This window comes from Aspergillus pseudodeflectus, assembly GCF_044049435.1.
Source record: "Aspergillus pseudodeflectus strain CBS 756.74 chromosome Unknown BJX68scaffold_1, whole genome shotgun sequence".
NCBI classification, from domain to species: Eukaryota; Fungi; Ascomycota; class Eurotiomycetes; order Eurotiales; family Aspergillaceae; genus Aspergillus; species Aspergillus pseudodeflectus.
In genome coordinates, this window is record NW_027263777.1 from 1,227,819 (window position 1) to 1,243,400 (window position 15,582).

The following is a 15,582-nucleotide window of genomic DNA, read 5'->3' on the forward strand; positions in this document are numbered from 1 at the left end:
GCTGTATCAAGTCCAGGAGAGCCGAATAATAGGCGGCGGGCCACAGACACAGCGCTTGCAGCACATCGACATGTCTGACGAAATCTCCCAAGTCCCACATCGCCAGTCCCATCGACCAGGTTGACGAGGGCCTCCGGCATTATCCAAAATCTAGTGGCCCCGGCGGCGAGTCGTCTGGGCCAACCGAAGCACGAAGATTGGACGTAGGCTGGGACACGCAAGTCACATGATTGAATATGCATGCGGTCACCCAGCGCGAACCTGCAGAAGAAGGTGCAAAGGGAGGAGAAGGATTGGAGGATTGGAAGAGAGGGCGAGGGGCTGCCGGGGTGGTGGTGGTGGAAGGTGGAGGCGCTGAGGGCGTGGACTGGAGGAGGGGAGAAGAGACGACCGAGCACTGGAGGAGCGAAGAGCGACAGGGCGGGGAAGGCGAAGGCGATTGAGCGACAGAGCGTCAAGGAGGAGCACTTGGGAGCAAAGGATTCGAAGAGAGGCTGCGACCAGACAGCAAGATACCTGCAGGTGCAGGAACCCCGCCGACGGAAGCGAATCACCAGCTCCTATAGCTGGAAGTCTTGGGTTAGTTCTGTGACTGCCAGGCGAGAGACAGGCCTCACCTCCGTACCATCTCCAGCCCCTGGCATGGAAGAGACCAGGGGCCTGCTGTGGAACGGACACGGGAATCACCACTGCGGCATCATGCAGAACCCGATAGAATCCTGCGGGACAATTCTATTATTATTATTATTATTATTATTATTGGAATCTGACCGCGTCGAGGTCAAGGTCAATTTTGAGCCAGCGTCGCGTGGGCAGGGACAAAGAGGCAAGCGACAGGCTGACTTGAAAGGTTGAAGGCGCCTCCCCGAATACCGGGCAGATAAGCAGTAACATCCTTCCCTTTGCGCTCACAGTGTCTTCTCTACCAACGGTTCTCCCCCACCTCCGCCTGCGTGCGACTGGCGATTATTGAATAAAACAACGCGCGCGTATACACTCTTCTGCCATTGCATCTCGTCTGGTTTCAGACTCCGGATTCACTATATACATACACTACCATTCGTACACTGTTGTGGCATTCGCATCATGCCCATCCGTCGGCCTATATCATGGCTAGCTCCATTCGCCGTCGTCTGATATCCGTGCTGCTGATCTTGGATGCGAAATCCTCGACCTCGCCGGTAGCCACCTCGCCCGAGTGGATTACGTCGACTTCAAAGACCTCGAGCGGCTTCCACCCCCGTTTGGCTCGCTCCTCGTTGACAGCGGCACCACCCGAGCGAGTCTCTTTGGAGACTACCAAGGCGCTTAGATTCTCCTCAGTAATGGTTGGTCCGTATGGGTCGAGTATTTGCACCAGTCGCAAGGTTATCCCAGGTCGGATCTTCATCACCATGGCCCTGCCGTTCGGGCCAGGCTTATAGATCTGTTCAACGTGTGAGGCGCTTGTTTCGGGAGGTCCAAAGTCCATGATTGATGTCAAGAAGGTCCCTGTGTTCCGGCACCGTTCCTCCCAGCTCTCCAGGAACTGGGCATACTTTTTGTTCTTCAGCATGTCATCACCTGTCACGCCGACTGTGATGGTCCTCTCCCGACCTGCCTGGCCGGTTCCTGCCGGCTGTAAGACTAGTGCGGTCGCCGTGAGTAACAGTTTGTGCCCAATGTGAAAGTGATCGAACGTGCCGCCCAAGATGACTGAATGGTGCAAGACTGACTCGGACGTCTTCCCGGGAACCACCAGATTTTCGCCCGGAGTCCATTGGGCTATCTCCGACAGTGGTTGAAGGGTCCCGCCATTTGCAGTATAAAATTTATTGAATGCCGTCGCGAGATCCTGACCTACTGGAGTATCAGGATAAAAAATGTTATCCCATAGACGCCCCGAGCTTGCCAGAGTTCTAACGTCGATGATAGGACCATTGCATTCGGCAGCGACAGAGCCTTTGTGTACATATTCCGAGGTTCGCACCGAATCGAAATCTAGCAAAATCACCCGCGAATCGATGCCGCCGGGTGCTTCCATCTCAACATTTCGCTCAATTGAGACCGCCCCAATGAGCCTGTAGGCGTGTTCCACGATGCGCTGTAGGCTTGCAAAAGCTCTTGCTGGGGGCTGACATGGTGCAGATTGCAGACCCGGTAGAGACAGAGCGATGTCTAGTGACGCAATGCGATTTGATCCATTGAGGCTTTTCAAGAGATTGCTGAATGCTGCGGACAAGGTTTTCTCATAGACAGTTCGAAATTGGTCGAAAGTGATGGATGGCGGAGGGGGTAGCAAGAGTAAGGCTGATGGCGGGGATATGCGATCTGATGCCATCGCGGGGAACCTGAACTGCGGAGGGGAAGCTCACCAAGAGTGATTATCAGTATGGCACGAGTATTGGAGAGCAAAAACCATGGGTAGCAGGTAAGGAGACGAGTGTAATCATCAAACTGTCACAGACAGGGGGCCCAGACAAAGTCCAGGAGGAAAGAAGTCGAACGAAAGATCCGGGTGTAAGAACGAAGTCGCATCGTCGACAAAACCTAGCAGCCGAGGCCGCGGTTCAGAATCCGGCGCTCTTCTCCGTTCGTAGTATTGTACGGAGTATTGTACGGAGTATAAGATACGCGTATCGAAACCGGGGGGATGAGTCAGCATCACGGGACTCCGAGTCGGGCGGAGGTCAATCACACCCGAGAGCTGGCACTTGCCCAAGATAACCTTATGCTGCTGTTCCTCGCATGGGAGCTGGTCTCATCGTCTGCTTCTGTTCAACGCCCTACGCCGCTGTATAGGTTCCCTTTGCTCTCTCTTGGGCACAAAATGTATTAAGCCCTCTTAGTCATTCCTTTGGCATGCATCACACCCCGCACTCTCTTGCTGTCGCTGGACTTCTATCATCTTCCCGCCCGCCATCTATATCAGGGAGAAGAGGTCGTCCAATTGACCTCAATCCAACCAGGACGATTGCTTGAGCCCCTCGAAACTATAAGGCCGTGGTTACGCTGCCAATCTGCCGCTGCTGTGCAGTGGTCCAGCGAGTCCTTTCGCATATCATCCTTCCCTCCTCAGTGCCGCCATGTCAAACCCCGCGCAAGCCTTTGACCCTCGACGGGCGACTATTTATGGCCGACAACCAGAAGAGCTACATATCCCGGCCGGAAATTCGGCGCCAGGCGCTCTTCCGCGACATTCGATGTCCCACGATTACCCTACGAGCCCTGACACCCATCTCCCTTCGATCAATATCCAGCCTTCGGGCTCTCAGCCCAGCCAGTATAGCAGCGGAAACGGTGGTATAAGTGGAGCAGCTTTGCCCGGTGCTCTCCAGCCAGGTAATGCTGCCAATCGCCCACCAGCAGTCTCGGTGAATACGGCTCCGTCTATTCTTCCCACCCTGCCTCAACTGACCACACAATTGCAACACCAACCCCAGCCCCAGCCTCAGCCTCCATCAACGACACCGCGGTCCGGCATGAACTCCCATGGTCATTCCAGATCCAGCCCGGCAGGATTCGAGCAGCAGAAGTACAGGCCTCCTGGGTCATCGCCAGGTGTTGGATATCAGCCTCCCACCCCCCAAGGCGCAAAGTATTCGCCCCTAGGATTGGCAGATATTCGTCCCCCGGGGGACCTTCTAAGCGATCCTATTGCAAGTACAGGTGCATCTGCCTTCAGTAGCGCTGAAAATCAAGTGCCTACCAACAGCAACTACATCACCCCTTGGCCTATCTATGCTGTCGATTGGTGTAAATGGCCAGTCACTGGAAATGCAGGCTCCTTCGGCGGAAAAATTGCTTTAGGAAGCTATTTAGAAGACCACCATAATTATGTAAGGGCATATCCTGACTCCTACCTGCCAGGTTCTTTTTCACTGACATTGAGCAATTAGATACAAATTCTCGATACCCAACTTGCACATCCCGACCCTGATACATCCGATGCCACTGCCGGGGAGGTCAAGCTGGAATATGTTAAGACAGCTGAAGCTACCCATTCATATCCAGTTACACGAATCCTATGGGAACCCCCATCATCCCAGAAGCAGTCCACAGACCTGTTAGCCACGTCCGGAGATCATCTCCGACTATGGTCCTTACCAAACTCTCAATCTCCGCATGTCACCAATTCTATTACGCGACCGGCAAACCAAAGGGATGCACCGCCTGTAAAGCTATCACCTCTGGCCTTGCTTTCGAACTCCAAATCACCCGAGCATACCGCTCCTATTACCTCACTAGACTGGAACACAATCTCTCCAAGTCTGATCATCACCTCTAGTATCGACACGACCTGCACGATCTGGGACATTCCCACCTTGACAGCCAAGACCCAGCTTATTGCGCACGACAAGGAAGTATACGATGTGCGCTTCTGCGCGAACAGCGTCGATGTGTTCGTCAGCTGTGGTGCTGACGGCAGTGTTCGCATGTTCGACCTGCGCAGCCTGGAACACAGCACCATCATATATGAGCCAACAGAAAAGAATGAGAAATGTAAGCTCTTTGTTTACCTCTATACTTTTGCAATGCTGACTTCAATGGCGGCTAGTGATGAGCCCAGGCAATGGCAGTCCCTCCGCTCCAGCTTCCGCCTGGCCTCCGCCGCTCCTGCGCATCTCCGGTAAGTCCCATTCCTAAGATAGCCACCCCTATAAATTACCATACTAATGATCATAGCCTCACCTCATGATGCTCACCTGCTTGCCACATTTTCGCAAGACTCGAACATAGTCCGTGTCTTGGATGTTCGCCAGCCCGGCCAGGCACTTCTAGAACTCAAGGGCCACTCCGCCTCTCTCAATTCCGTTGAATGGTCTCCTAACCGACGCGGTGTCCTTGCCTCTGGTGCAGATGACTGCCTCGTCCTGCTCTGGGACCTCATCAACCAACACAACTCCACCCCCGTCATACCAGCCGCGCACACACCCGGCACACCATCTACAACCACCGAGCGCGGCCCCGCAGCCGCATGGCAGTGCGATTACGAAATATCAAACATCAGCTGGTCACCACAAGGGGGCACCACAAGCGCCGGCCACCCTCGCGACTGGCTAGGCGTCTGTGGCGGACGAGGAGTATGGGGCGTCGCCTTGTAAACAGCCAGGGAAAAGTTGTTTGATATCCACTAGACACGCATACTATTTGCCCAATTTTCGTTCTTCATCGCGCCGTCTATTAGCTCGACTTTAGTCATTCAAAGCATCTGTCTTTGCGTTTGATCTTGAGCTTGATATTTTTTTTTCTCCTTGCTTTCTCTTTATCCCGCAAGGTTGTTGGGGTAGTAAGAGACCTGGATTTGCCAACCCTAAATTTATGTCCTTAGAAGCGTCTTGGGTTGCGCCTGGTACGAGTACGAGTATACGAATGAACGATTGCATCGAAGACATTCTGGGTATATTATATCCGATCGAAGGCTATCTGGATATATGCCTGCTTCTACAGTTCCCGCAATGGTAAACTAGACATGTAGGCCAGAGATCCATATATGAACATAAAAAAAACAAAAACATGTCTGTCCAGACTAATATACGCCCGCTAAAGCCGTTGTATAATTCCGATTTCCTGAATCGGACGGATATCTCAAACGGAAAACAAGAAGGTAGATCAAGCACCAGGATTGTGTACACATTGAGTTCAGGCCAGCTCTCGCGGAATCAGCTTGCTCCACCCAAGAGAAAGTATGGTCAACACCTCAATGAGCAAGCGAAGTCTCTTTCTGTGACTTCTTCATCCCACCGCCGCCCGTTCTCGCCAAAACCTTCCCTTCGATCCACCTCGCTAAACTAACACTCGGAATATCAACCAGGCGCCAAAAGAGATCGCCCGCCCAGAGAGAGATGGGAAGACAGATCGCCCAGCCGATGAAGAAACCCAAACAGTACTGGAAGTTCGTCTCCTTCCCGGTGATGTTCCAGATATTCGGCATGAGAGAGTAACCCAATGAGTGGAGGATGGGTCCGTGGACAATGTAGAATGCGAAGGAGATTTTGCCTAGATATTGCGAGACGGGGTTGACAAAAAGCTTTTGGATGTCCTTTGAGTGGTTTATACTATAGACGATCATGATTGCGCCGAGCGTTTGCGGGAAGCGGTGCGGTTCGGGGTATGTTTTGGGCGTGACGTGCCATGTCCACATGAAGAATGGGGTGAACTTGTAGCCGGTGTTTGGCGTCGAGCCGAAATAGAGTCCTAGGATTAAGAGGGCGATCCAGCGCTTAGGGCTCAATAGGCGGAATGGTTGTCGAGGTTTGGATGTCGAGGGAGTGGTATGGGCGCTCCAACCCTGTTTTTCTTTCAGTTCCTCTTCCGCAGATGGGCTTTTATCCCAAAGGCCTTGTATGAGATCGGCTTCAGCCATAAGCATGCCAGATAAGAATAGGACAACGTCCCATCGGCCGTAGCGCATGCAAAACCAGACCAGAGTGCTGACTAGGGAGATGCGCACGGCTGTCTTGACGCGGGAGGTGGCGAGAATCGTGAGGAATAGGACAATAGAGCTGCGGAATTCGACAGGTATGGTCCACAGGTGGGGGTTGTAGTTGTTGTAGTATAGGGCCCAGTCGAAAGGATCCATTAATCGCGCAATTGTTGCATACCAATCCCACAACTGCTTGACAAGTGATTTGACCATAATCGGTGGATGCTGCTCGTTGGTGCCCCTGATGGTGTGTCCCTCGTACAGAACAGTTTGTGAGTAGTTGTACACGCCTATGCGTACGGCGACCAGGACCAGAAAAATGCCGACTATCGAAGGGACGTACAATCGGAGGCCGCGTCGGAATGTTGAAGACGCCAATGTGACGAATGTCTCTTCCCAGGAGCGGTTGCGGATCAATTTGAGAGGTTTATAGGAAAGCACATATCCGGATATCACGAAGAATATGGCGACCATAATGTGACCTGAGACGAGGACGTGAATGATTGGTAATTGGTAGAGGTAAAAATTGTCATTGTTGAATCCCCAACCAACGGCAACCTTCCATGTATAGGTGAAAAGGAAATGGAAGTTAAAAACCAGCAAGCAGGCCCATCCTCGCAACCCATCCAGCGCTGCAATCGCATGAAGTTTCGTCTGCGGAGGCGGTTGACCACCGACCAAGTGTTGTAGATAGCTGGGGGTAATGACGATTCCCAGCTTCGTGAACCAATCTTCTAAATAATCCTGCCAGTTTTCGGAGAAGTGTTCGATGAGCGGGGAGAGCTTAGAAGGGTCGGAAACAATATCTGAAGCTGATAGACTTTCAAAGTTGGGCCAAGGAAAAGCGCGACTCCGCGATTCGGATTCGAGACAGGATTCGACGTCATTGAGAGGAACGTTGTGGATCGCCGGGGACGATTGGGGTTCATGCTGGTCGCTCATTTCGGGGAGAGTGAGGAGCTTGAGGCCGACGTAGAGCCTCTGTCTCAGGTGACGATATAAGAGTGCGTAGCTTTATATGTGGTTATGTGCTGCGAATGGTGGAGTCGATATGTGCAACGGGGGGAGCTGGTATGGGTCCGGGACTCGTCATCAGCGAGCGCGTGTCGCAACGGCAGGAGTGCGCATTCTATGGTAGTCTCAATGGTGAGTGTCCCATCGAATGCGAGGGGCGGGTCCACTGGACGGATGAGTATCGACTTGAGTGAGAGAAAAGAGGTGAAAATGAAATGCTGGGTGAGCAGCAGAGGGCGAAGAGGTTAAGGCCAAATGGCGACTGTCGATCCGGAGTATTTCAGGAGGGTTGACGTTTCACCATTGGGGTCGATCTTCGAGTATGTATGTAGAGGAATCATGCACACCAAAGGTTCAGCATAGAGTAGCTCCATCAGCATGATTCCTTCCTGCTCATTAACGGTGATTTATATATAATTTTTATTGTTGATTGTATACTTCGAATCTAGGCCCTTCAATGACATGTGACATTGCTCAAACGTAAAACCCTCCCGAACGGGCAGGCACAGACCATGATCACATCATATAAATCATGTGATCTAGTCGTACACCGCCTGGCAGAAAATATTCAAGTCTCAGAACGGAAGCAGCTTCAAAGATGTGACAGCTCCGCTTGAGACAGCTATATCCTCGTTTCTAGTAGAGCTATATTGAGTTGCGTCAAACTGACCAGTACGTACGCCTATGTCGAGACGGAAGCGTAGATATAAACTTCCACTCTTTGTACCCCTGTAGCAGCGCAATAGGAGCAATCTTGCATTTGGTCTTATCCAACCAGCTGCGAAAAGAGGTTGCTGGATGCAACACCATTGTCTCTATCTTGAAAGAGAACACTCTGTCTGCAATCCGCACAACCTGCTGCTCAACCACTGCTGATCCTCTGCCAACTCAGCTTGCAGACTCCGACCCGCGACTTCGCTCGATCTTCCTTTCTTTTTCCTCTTATCGGTCTGAATCGCTGCCTTCAGCTTCACCACATCTCTGGCATCCCTTTCATCCCCTAAATGTCTTCTTCACCATCACCCCCACCCCTTCCTCAGCTCCGTCCTTGATAGGCACCAACTCTCCCATCATCCGCCTCGGGGTGTTGTGGAAGGGGGTGCGTCGTGTTTCTTGCAGTCCCGTGCCAGCTTGGTCTTTTTTTCTGCTCTAGTTGAGCCCATCTCGAATTCGTTTGGAGGAAAAAAGAAAACCTCCAGTCGCCATGGATTTGCGCACCATTATGAATAGTGATGCCGCGGGCTCTTCGCGTCGCCCTCCATCGCCTCCATCCCACCGCTCCCCGCCGCAACTCACTCGCAAACCGTCCGAGCCAGTCTACCCTTCACACGACCAGCTTCCACCATCGTCATCCTCCTATCCGGCCGGCTATCCCAACGGGCCACCACAGCAACCTCCACAGCTCCAGCGCGCCCAAACTTCCCCAGACCGAAGCTCCTCCTACGGTTCGCTACAATCGCCCTATCAATACCACCCTACACCTTCCTTGAATGCGAGCGCACAGCACCAGCGCGGTCCCAGTCCGCCTCCCGGACCTTATGGTCCCTCTACCAGACGCGACTCTTTCGCCGCGCCTGTGGCCTACAATCATCCACAACATCATCAATCGCAACAGCAAACGCCAGTCGCTCCCCAGCGCTCTCAATCTATCCAGTCTGTTTTGACCCCTTATTCCTCCACGTCCCACTCATTCCCCCATAGAGAGAGTCCTCCCGCCGCCGTGTCACAACAATATCCACCCCAGCAGTTTTCTCCTCCGGCACAAGCATCGCTTCCTGGTACGCCGCGAGGCTCTGTGGCCGCTCCTTATCATCAATCAACACCGTCATCCGCGCGCCCCCAGTCCTCAGGCCAGGATTCCCTATCGAACCGCGCGTCCAGCCCATGGGTCGGACAAGATACCCAGATGCACATGTCGCCAACCGCGGTCCCTCGACCCGTGCGGCATGATTCAAGGACGTTCGAACAGACCCCGCGACGGGCCTCGGTCGCGCCCGAAAGGAGGGCTTCCGATGAGAGTGTCAGCCCGAAGACTGCCTTCTCTCCAGGCGTCCGACGCGGTAGCGTGGCAGGGCACAGTGAGCAGGCCGCCTTGGCGCAGCTGATTGACAGGGAAAATGGCGTGGCGGCGCAAGGGAATCGGAACTTTGGCCAGAATTCACTTAACCATCCCGCGTCAAGCGCATCGCAGATCAACAGCCCCCCTTCATCCGGAGGTTTCGTCGCAAATGAATCCCCAAAGGCGAGACAAGGGCAACCGCTACCGCCTAAAGCTAAGTTTGTAACTGGTTCGGGACTGGTCAATTCGAGCCCTGAATCTCCCAAACCGAAACGAAGACGGTACAATCAGCCGCCGATCTTTGCGCAAAGGACAACCCGCACAAAGGGAAGGTGTCCGATGATTCCCAATCGAATGCCCCCTGTTCCCAAGCATATCAGAAACACACCGCAAAATCCATGGCTGGTTCGCCAGCAGGCTGTATCACGCGCCACTCCACCGCCAACAAAGATCAAAAGAGAGAACTCAGTCGTTAACGGCCCATCGGCCCCTTCGACACCTGCGGCGCAATCGCAACCCTCGGAGCCACCGCAAGTGAAGAGTCTAGGGCCCTGGGAGCCATCCATAACTGGATTCATACCGCACGAGGAAATAACTAAGATAGTATGCGACTTCTTGTTCCAGCACGTGGTTCTTCGAAAGGATGCCGCGGCGGGTCCTGCTGGCTCAACAGCAGTAGGTCAAGGTGCTATCATCGAAATAGAAGCAAAGCTAGGCAAGTTGATAGACCTAGATCGCGGGGAGAGGCTTCAGCTGCCGGTACTCAGCGAGAGTGTCATCAACCGAGAAAATTCCCGCATCCGAACAAGCTTTGAAAGCAGCATGACACAAGTACGTGGCAGTTTCCCCACTAGTATTACCCGATAAACTAACTTTTATACAGGCCCAACATCGAGCCATGAACAATTTCCTTAACGAAGCTGTGAAAGCGTCTATGCCACAAGCTAACCCCGGCCGAATTCCCCTCTCATACGCACACAAGAAGGAACGCGATACATTCTACGAAGTCTCTCCCTCCGACCTGCCACCCATCATTCGTCAAAATCTCAATCCTCGCCACAAGCCCCGAGTTCGAGTCACCGTCGATCAACGCACAGGGGAAGTTCTCGCCAAAATCGTGAAATGCCGCGTCGCGGATCTTGATATCCATAGTCCGCGCACCTGCGTCGACTGGCGTGTCAGTGTCAACCTCGAAATAAACTACGACGGCGACATTTCCCACCTCTCACCCGCAGATACAGGCCGTGGCGCTAGTGACCGGAATAAAGACCGCATGAGCTACCGGCACCTGGCATATCAGATTGATTTGACTCAAGTCGCTAGGTCCGAGGTACGTCTCTTTCCGTCACTTTATTGCCGTCTCCTCTACCCCTTTTTAATAAAGATCTAACACTTGCACAGCCCTCCGCAAAAGGTGATTTCGACCACGAACTCGAGATCGAAGTCTCAGCTGCTGAAATCCGCCGCCAAGGACAACTCGCCATGTCAGGGGACCCGAAGAATCAATACGAAGACCTGGTCAAAGGCCTTTTGGATAATATCCGCTTGTTGGCGCGTGCAGTACCCGCTTGAACATACATTCATACTTCTCTCACGCACTCTTACTCTTCCCTTTTACCTACGAAGCCCGCGAGTTTCTTCGCAACAGACCAATTCAACTCCTCATCCACCTTCGACTCGTTTTTGAGCACTTTTTTTTGTCCCTTTCCCACCAAATTCGATATTACGACATCTATTTATAGAGAAGAATCAACGGTATGGAACACGGGCAGTGGGCGGTGGTAAATGGAAAATATGCAGAAGCAAGTCAAAAGACGAAAGTTGCGCGGCGAAAATCGGGAGAAATGAAAAGAAACAAGTACAGCTTCAAATTATCATTTTTCGAATGTGGAGGATTGCTTCGATTCTAATCCCCATTTGTGTTTTATTATATATCTATTACGTTACATACATTTTCTGGTCGGCGAATTGGAATGGAATGAGATTCAAGGGATCGTGGATGAAGCGGGAGTTTTATCATTCAATTGTTCGAGTTGAAATTTTTGAGCACATCTCGGAGCTTTGTAGTATCAAGGGTACGCTAAGTTGGGTAAGTACATTGCGTTTGCATGAATAAGTAAGATAGGTTGGTAATACACGGTAGTACTAAACAGATGATGATACCTGAAGGGTTAATAGATGAAGGTATGTAAAAAAGTATCCGAGAAGGATACGCCAGTTTTATGTTTGAAAACCATTAACCGCCTTCAGAAAGCAATTCTACACGGTCAAGGACTTGGAGTCCCTTCTTCGTATCGCGGACCGCCATCGTCGCCGTCGTATGGACCAGCTCCCGGTGTAGCGGCGCCCATCGCTGGCGTTGGTGCATCATATGGGCGGCTTCCACCATCGAAGTCGGCAGGGGTCGGCGCATCGTATGGTCTTCTTGACGGACCACCTGGCGTGGGAGCATTGTATGCGCCAGGTGTCGGCGCACTGTCAGCCCAGGCTCCTGGCGTTGGTGCTGAAAGGCCGGGAGTCGGGGCGGCATATGCGCCTGGGGTAGGTGCCGAGTAAGCTGCGCCGGGTGTGGGAGCATCGTAAGCCTTGCTGTTGCTAGCTGAAGAACCACCGGCTGACCAGGCTGGGGTACGACCACCAGCATTAGCTCCGCCCCAGGCAGGGGTCCTTGAGCCAGCTGCGAAGGCATCGAAGTCGCTGCCACCGGAGCTGCCGCCGTATGGCGTCCGTGCTCCCGCGTTCCAGGCTGGCGTGCGAGACCCTGCGCCTCCATAGGCTGTGCGACTGCCGTCATAGGGATTTGATGTTCGTGAGCCGTCAGCTTTCCAAGCAGGTGTACGAGAACCGAGACCACCCCAGGCAGGAGCTAAAGAAAAGTTAGAAAAGCTTGTAAATTAGAACAAAAAGAAAGACACTTACTTCTGGATGAAGCAGCCCCACCCCAGGCTGGTGTTCTTGAGGAATCGGCGGCAGCCACTGGAGTACGACCCCCCTGCCAGCCAGATGGTGGAGCGGCCGAACCACCTTGAGGAACCCGTGGGCCTCCTCTGCCACGAGACATGTCAATTGTCTGGCCGGTAATAGGATCTTTGACGACAAGCAACTCCTTGGGAATTGTCACAAGTTTGTTCTTAGAGTGAAGCTCCACGCGGGCCTGGACGTCCGTTGTGTCTTTGACAATACCAACGAGGCCCTTGAAAGGTCCCTTCTTGACCATGACTGTCTTTCCGATCAGTCGGTCACGTCCAAAGCTCCTCGCAGGAGGAGCCATCATGCCGCCTGGGGCGCCATTTTTCATCAAAGCTGGGTTCATCTTCGAGAGATCCGGGCCCGTCGACCTCCCTCCCTTCGCTGAAACTGTTACAACATTGGTGGTGCGCACAACGATTATACCCGCATTTTCAGCCTGGGCTTTGTTGTGTATAAAGAGGAATGAGCGGTGGATGTGAAGGATCAAGCCATTCCGCTGCTCGCCATAGACTTCTTTGACGGTGTCCCCATGTCGAATCTCTGCTCCGTTTCTATCTGTAGCGACAGCATCCCGGCGCGGAGTAATCTTGTTGGTAACTTGAGTAGGAAGAATGGTGCGGATGGAACCATTCTGATCCAGCACTCGCAATGACTCACGATCCACCTTGACAATGCAAGCAACTGTAGCAGCACTTGAAAACTGTTAGCAAAGAACACGATGTGAGTACGAGCAGACTAACTCTAGTTGGACGAGATCGTGAACATCGAACATGCCCAGTTTCCCATCAACACCTGTCTCAGCGGACAAACGAAGATCCTTGCTGAAGACTGTAATCTCCTGCATGCTCATATCGCTGAGAAGAGTGACTGTGTCATCTCGAACCTGCACAACCATACCCAACTCATCCTGGTACCTACTACCGCCGATGACTTTGACGTGGTCACCCTCTCTGAAGCGCTTGCGGAGTGTCTTCACAGGTGCTTCTATCGTTTGGCCAGCCAGCTCGCCTTCCGTAACCAAGATAGTCACAATATCTCCACGAGTGGAACTTGTGCGGCCAATAAGACCTTGTTGTTCACCTTTGAAGACTTCCACGGGATCTCCAGGGAGGTATGACTCTTCTGCCGTAGAGTTCTTTAATGTCTCTGCAAGGGAGGCAAGATCGAGGTTTGATGTGCCGTTTTCGGAGTCGCGAGCGAACATGGTGACTTCTTCGAGCCTGGGATTAACGTTCTTGGTGATAAGATGCTGCACCTTCATGTCTTTGATCAAGAAACCTTCGATGTAGGTTTCACCCAGGTAGCTCCATGACTTTCCACCTAGACCAGACGTAGCAGAGAGGTATTTGCTATGCTTCTTCTTGGCTTCGGCTTCGCTAAACAAGCGTTGAGGTGGTCGAGCGACAGCGGCATTCGCAGTAGCTCGTTTTCTCTTAGGGTCGACGATAGGCGCGCCAGAGTCTTCGTTCAGTCCGTAATCGAGACGAGGAACCAAGCGGACTGTCACAGCCAGGCCGTTCGTCTCCACCTCCTCGATCTGAGCCAGATCACCAATGTACTTTCCACGCTTGATTCGAACCCAGCCGCCAGGATTGAGCTCTTCCGACTTCTGAACTCTCAGTAAATCCGGCATTTCCCTCACGGGAACCAGAATCATCTTCGTCCGGGGATAAACGTTCGACATATCTTGTAAGGCATCCATGACGTCGGCCTGCCTTCGTGCTTCAACATAGATATAGCCACTCATAGCACCGCCACGCTCAAAGGCCGAAATGATCTTGATGGGGTTTCGTGAACCGATGGGTCTTTCCTCAATGCGCTTCTGGATTGCGAAAACCACTTCACGCTCCTTTCCGGCCTTGCAACGGACACCCCAGATGCTGGGATCATCGACGCTAGGAAGTAGAAGCCGCTTGGGGACGACGACAGCGTCCGAGGCTGCGGCGCGATTCCGTCCGTAACGCTCTTTAAGCAATTGTGCTTGCTTCTCAGCATCCATGCTTGCCTCCAACTCGCGCTGACGATCAAGGTCACGGTGTCGACGGTCATCCATCTCTGCCCCAACGGGGAGCGCATCTGCATCATCTGGGTGTAAATCACCACCAAATTCCATCTCTTCCTCTTCATCCTCTCCCTCATCTTCGTCCTCATCGACACCGGCCTCGACTTCGAGGAAGTTGTGAACACCAAGACCCCTCCTGCGTTTTCGTGATCGACCCTACATGACAAAATGGATATGCGTCAGCAACTGTCCGATAGAGAAGAGTATGAAAGCAAGGAAACCCCACCGAAACAGCATCTTCGTCCTCCTCGTCTTCTTCTGCCTCCTCCTCATCGTCGTCCTCTCCGCGGTCATCGTCATCCTCCTCATCTTCGTCTCCGCCAGCCTCATTCTCTCTATCCTCATCGTCATCCCTGTTTCGGGCGTTATCGTCACGTCCACGGTGCCCAGCCTTAATACCGTCTCGTCAGCCCAGTGCCCTCATAATTATCCATTATCCCAAGAAATACAAACCTGGCCCCGATCTACCTCTTCATTGTCTGATTCCTCTGCAGGCGCGGGATTGAAATCATCATCCTCCTCGTCGGACCCAAAGTCCTGATCTATCAAGTTGCGAGACATTCCGGCGACAGGAGTCTATGTGAGAAAGAAGTTGGCGGCAGGTGCAGGTTCGAAGGCGAAAGTGGAGGGCAACGACGTGGTATTTACGGGAGAGCGTTAAAGCGGTGAGTGTAGTTCGAAGGTAGGCTAGGTAGATAGGAGAAATATATTGCGACCGATCAGTGAATAATCAGTAGTCGGTGTTGTCGCAGAGCCTTCAGGATAGTAGGACGATTCCCTGTTCGGTGCGCGCCGAGTCCGCAACACCAACGAGGTATCGGGAGCTGCGAGGGAAGGTCAAATGAAAGTGAGACCCGGAAGAAGAATGAAGATGACCACTCCCAACGAGCAGCAATCGAGATATCAAGTAGCTGCTGAAAAGAGAGGGGAATGTGTGGCACTCGGGAGTCGAAGGCTTTCAGAAGGCGAGTTTCATAGTCAAGGCAGGACCATTGCGTTTTTGGTATTAACGCGCCACCGTAGTGCACTCCGATCTTTCATCCTTACCAACTTTCTCAAAAGATATTTTTG

At 52.7% G+C, this 15,582-nt stretch overlaps 6 protein-coding genes across 6 annotated transcripts; 3 read left to right on the forward strand and 3 right to left on the reverse strand.

The window, feature by feature from the left end:
* Positions 1-84: 84 nt before the first annotated feature.
* Positions 85-979, forward strand: BJX68DRAFT_11270 (uncharacterized protein). The gene has a single exon (XM_071035935.1). The coding sequence runs from the start codon at positions 241-243 to the stop codon at positions 853-855; it is 615 nt and encodes a 204-aa protein (XP_070905832.1). The 5' UTR covers positions 85-240; the 3' UTR covers positions 856-979.
* BJX68DRAFT_11206 (putative pantetheine-phosphate adenylyltransferase) lies at positions 979-2,556 on the reverse strand. Its single transcript, XM_071035925.1, has one exon. It carries the CDS (start codon positions 2,318-2,320, stop codon positions 1,103-1,105), a length of 1,218 nt encoding a protein of 405 aa, XP_070905833.1. The 5' UTR covers positions 2,321-2,556; the 3' UTR covers positions 979-1,102.
* Positions 2,525-5,374, forward strand: BJX68DRAFT_223205 (WD repeat protein). Its single transcript, XM_071038105.1, has 4 exons — positions 2,525-3,818; positions 3,879-4,482; positions 4,538-4,609; positions 4,666-5,374. Exons 1-4 carry the CDS (start codon positions 3,066-3,068, stop codon positions 5,082-5,084), a joined length of 1,848 nt encoding a protein of 615 aa, XP_070905834.1. The 5' UTR covers positions 2,525-3,065; the 3' UTR covers positions 5,085-5,374.
* A 6-nt stretch (positions 5,375-5,380) lies between these two features.
* Positions 5,381-7,790, reverse strand: BJX68DRAFT_223206 (acyltransferase family protein). Its single transcript, XM_071038106.1, has one exon. The coding sequence runs from the start codon at positions 7,346-7,348 to the stop codon at positions 5,681-5,683; it is 1,668 nt and encodes a 555-aa protein (XP_070905835.1). The 5' UTR covers positions 7,349-7,790; the 3' UTR covers positions 5,381-5,680.
* A 241-nt stretch (positions 7,791-8,031) lies between these two features.
* triA (putative mRNA capping nucleoside-triphosphatase) lies at positions 8,032-11,504 on the forward strand. Its single transcript, XM_071038107.1, has 3 exons — positions 8,032-10,310; positions 10,363-10,809; positions 10,881-11,504. Exons 1-3 carry the CDS (start codon positions 8,625-8,627, stop codon positions 11,049-11,051), a joined length of 2,304 nt encoding a protein of 767 aa, XP_070905836.1. The 5' UTR covers positions 8,032-8,624; the 3' UTR covers positions 11,052-11,504.
* On the reverse strand, positions 11,505-15,450 carry spt5 (transcription elongation factor spt5). The gene is made up of 5 exons (XM_071038108.1): positions 14,965-15,450; positions 14,738-14,902; positions 13,190-14,667; positions 12,399-13,141; positions 11,505-12,345 (listed from the first exon to the last, which is right to left on the reverse strand). Exons 1-5 carry the CDS (start codon positions 15,070-15,072, stop codon positions 11,747-11,749), a joined length of 3,093 nt encoding a protein of 1,030 aa, XP_070905837.1. The 5' UTR covers positions 15,073-15,450; the 3' UTR covers positions 11,505-11,746.
* Between the last annotated feature and the right edge of the window lie 132 nt (positions 15,451-15,582).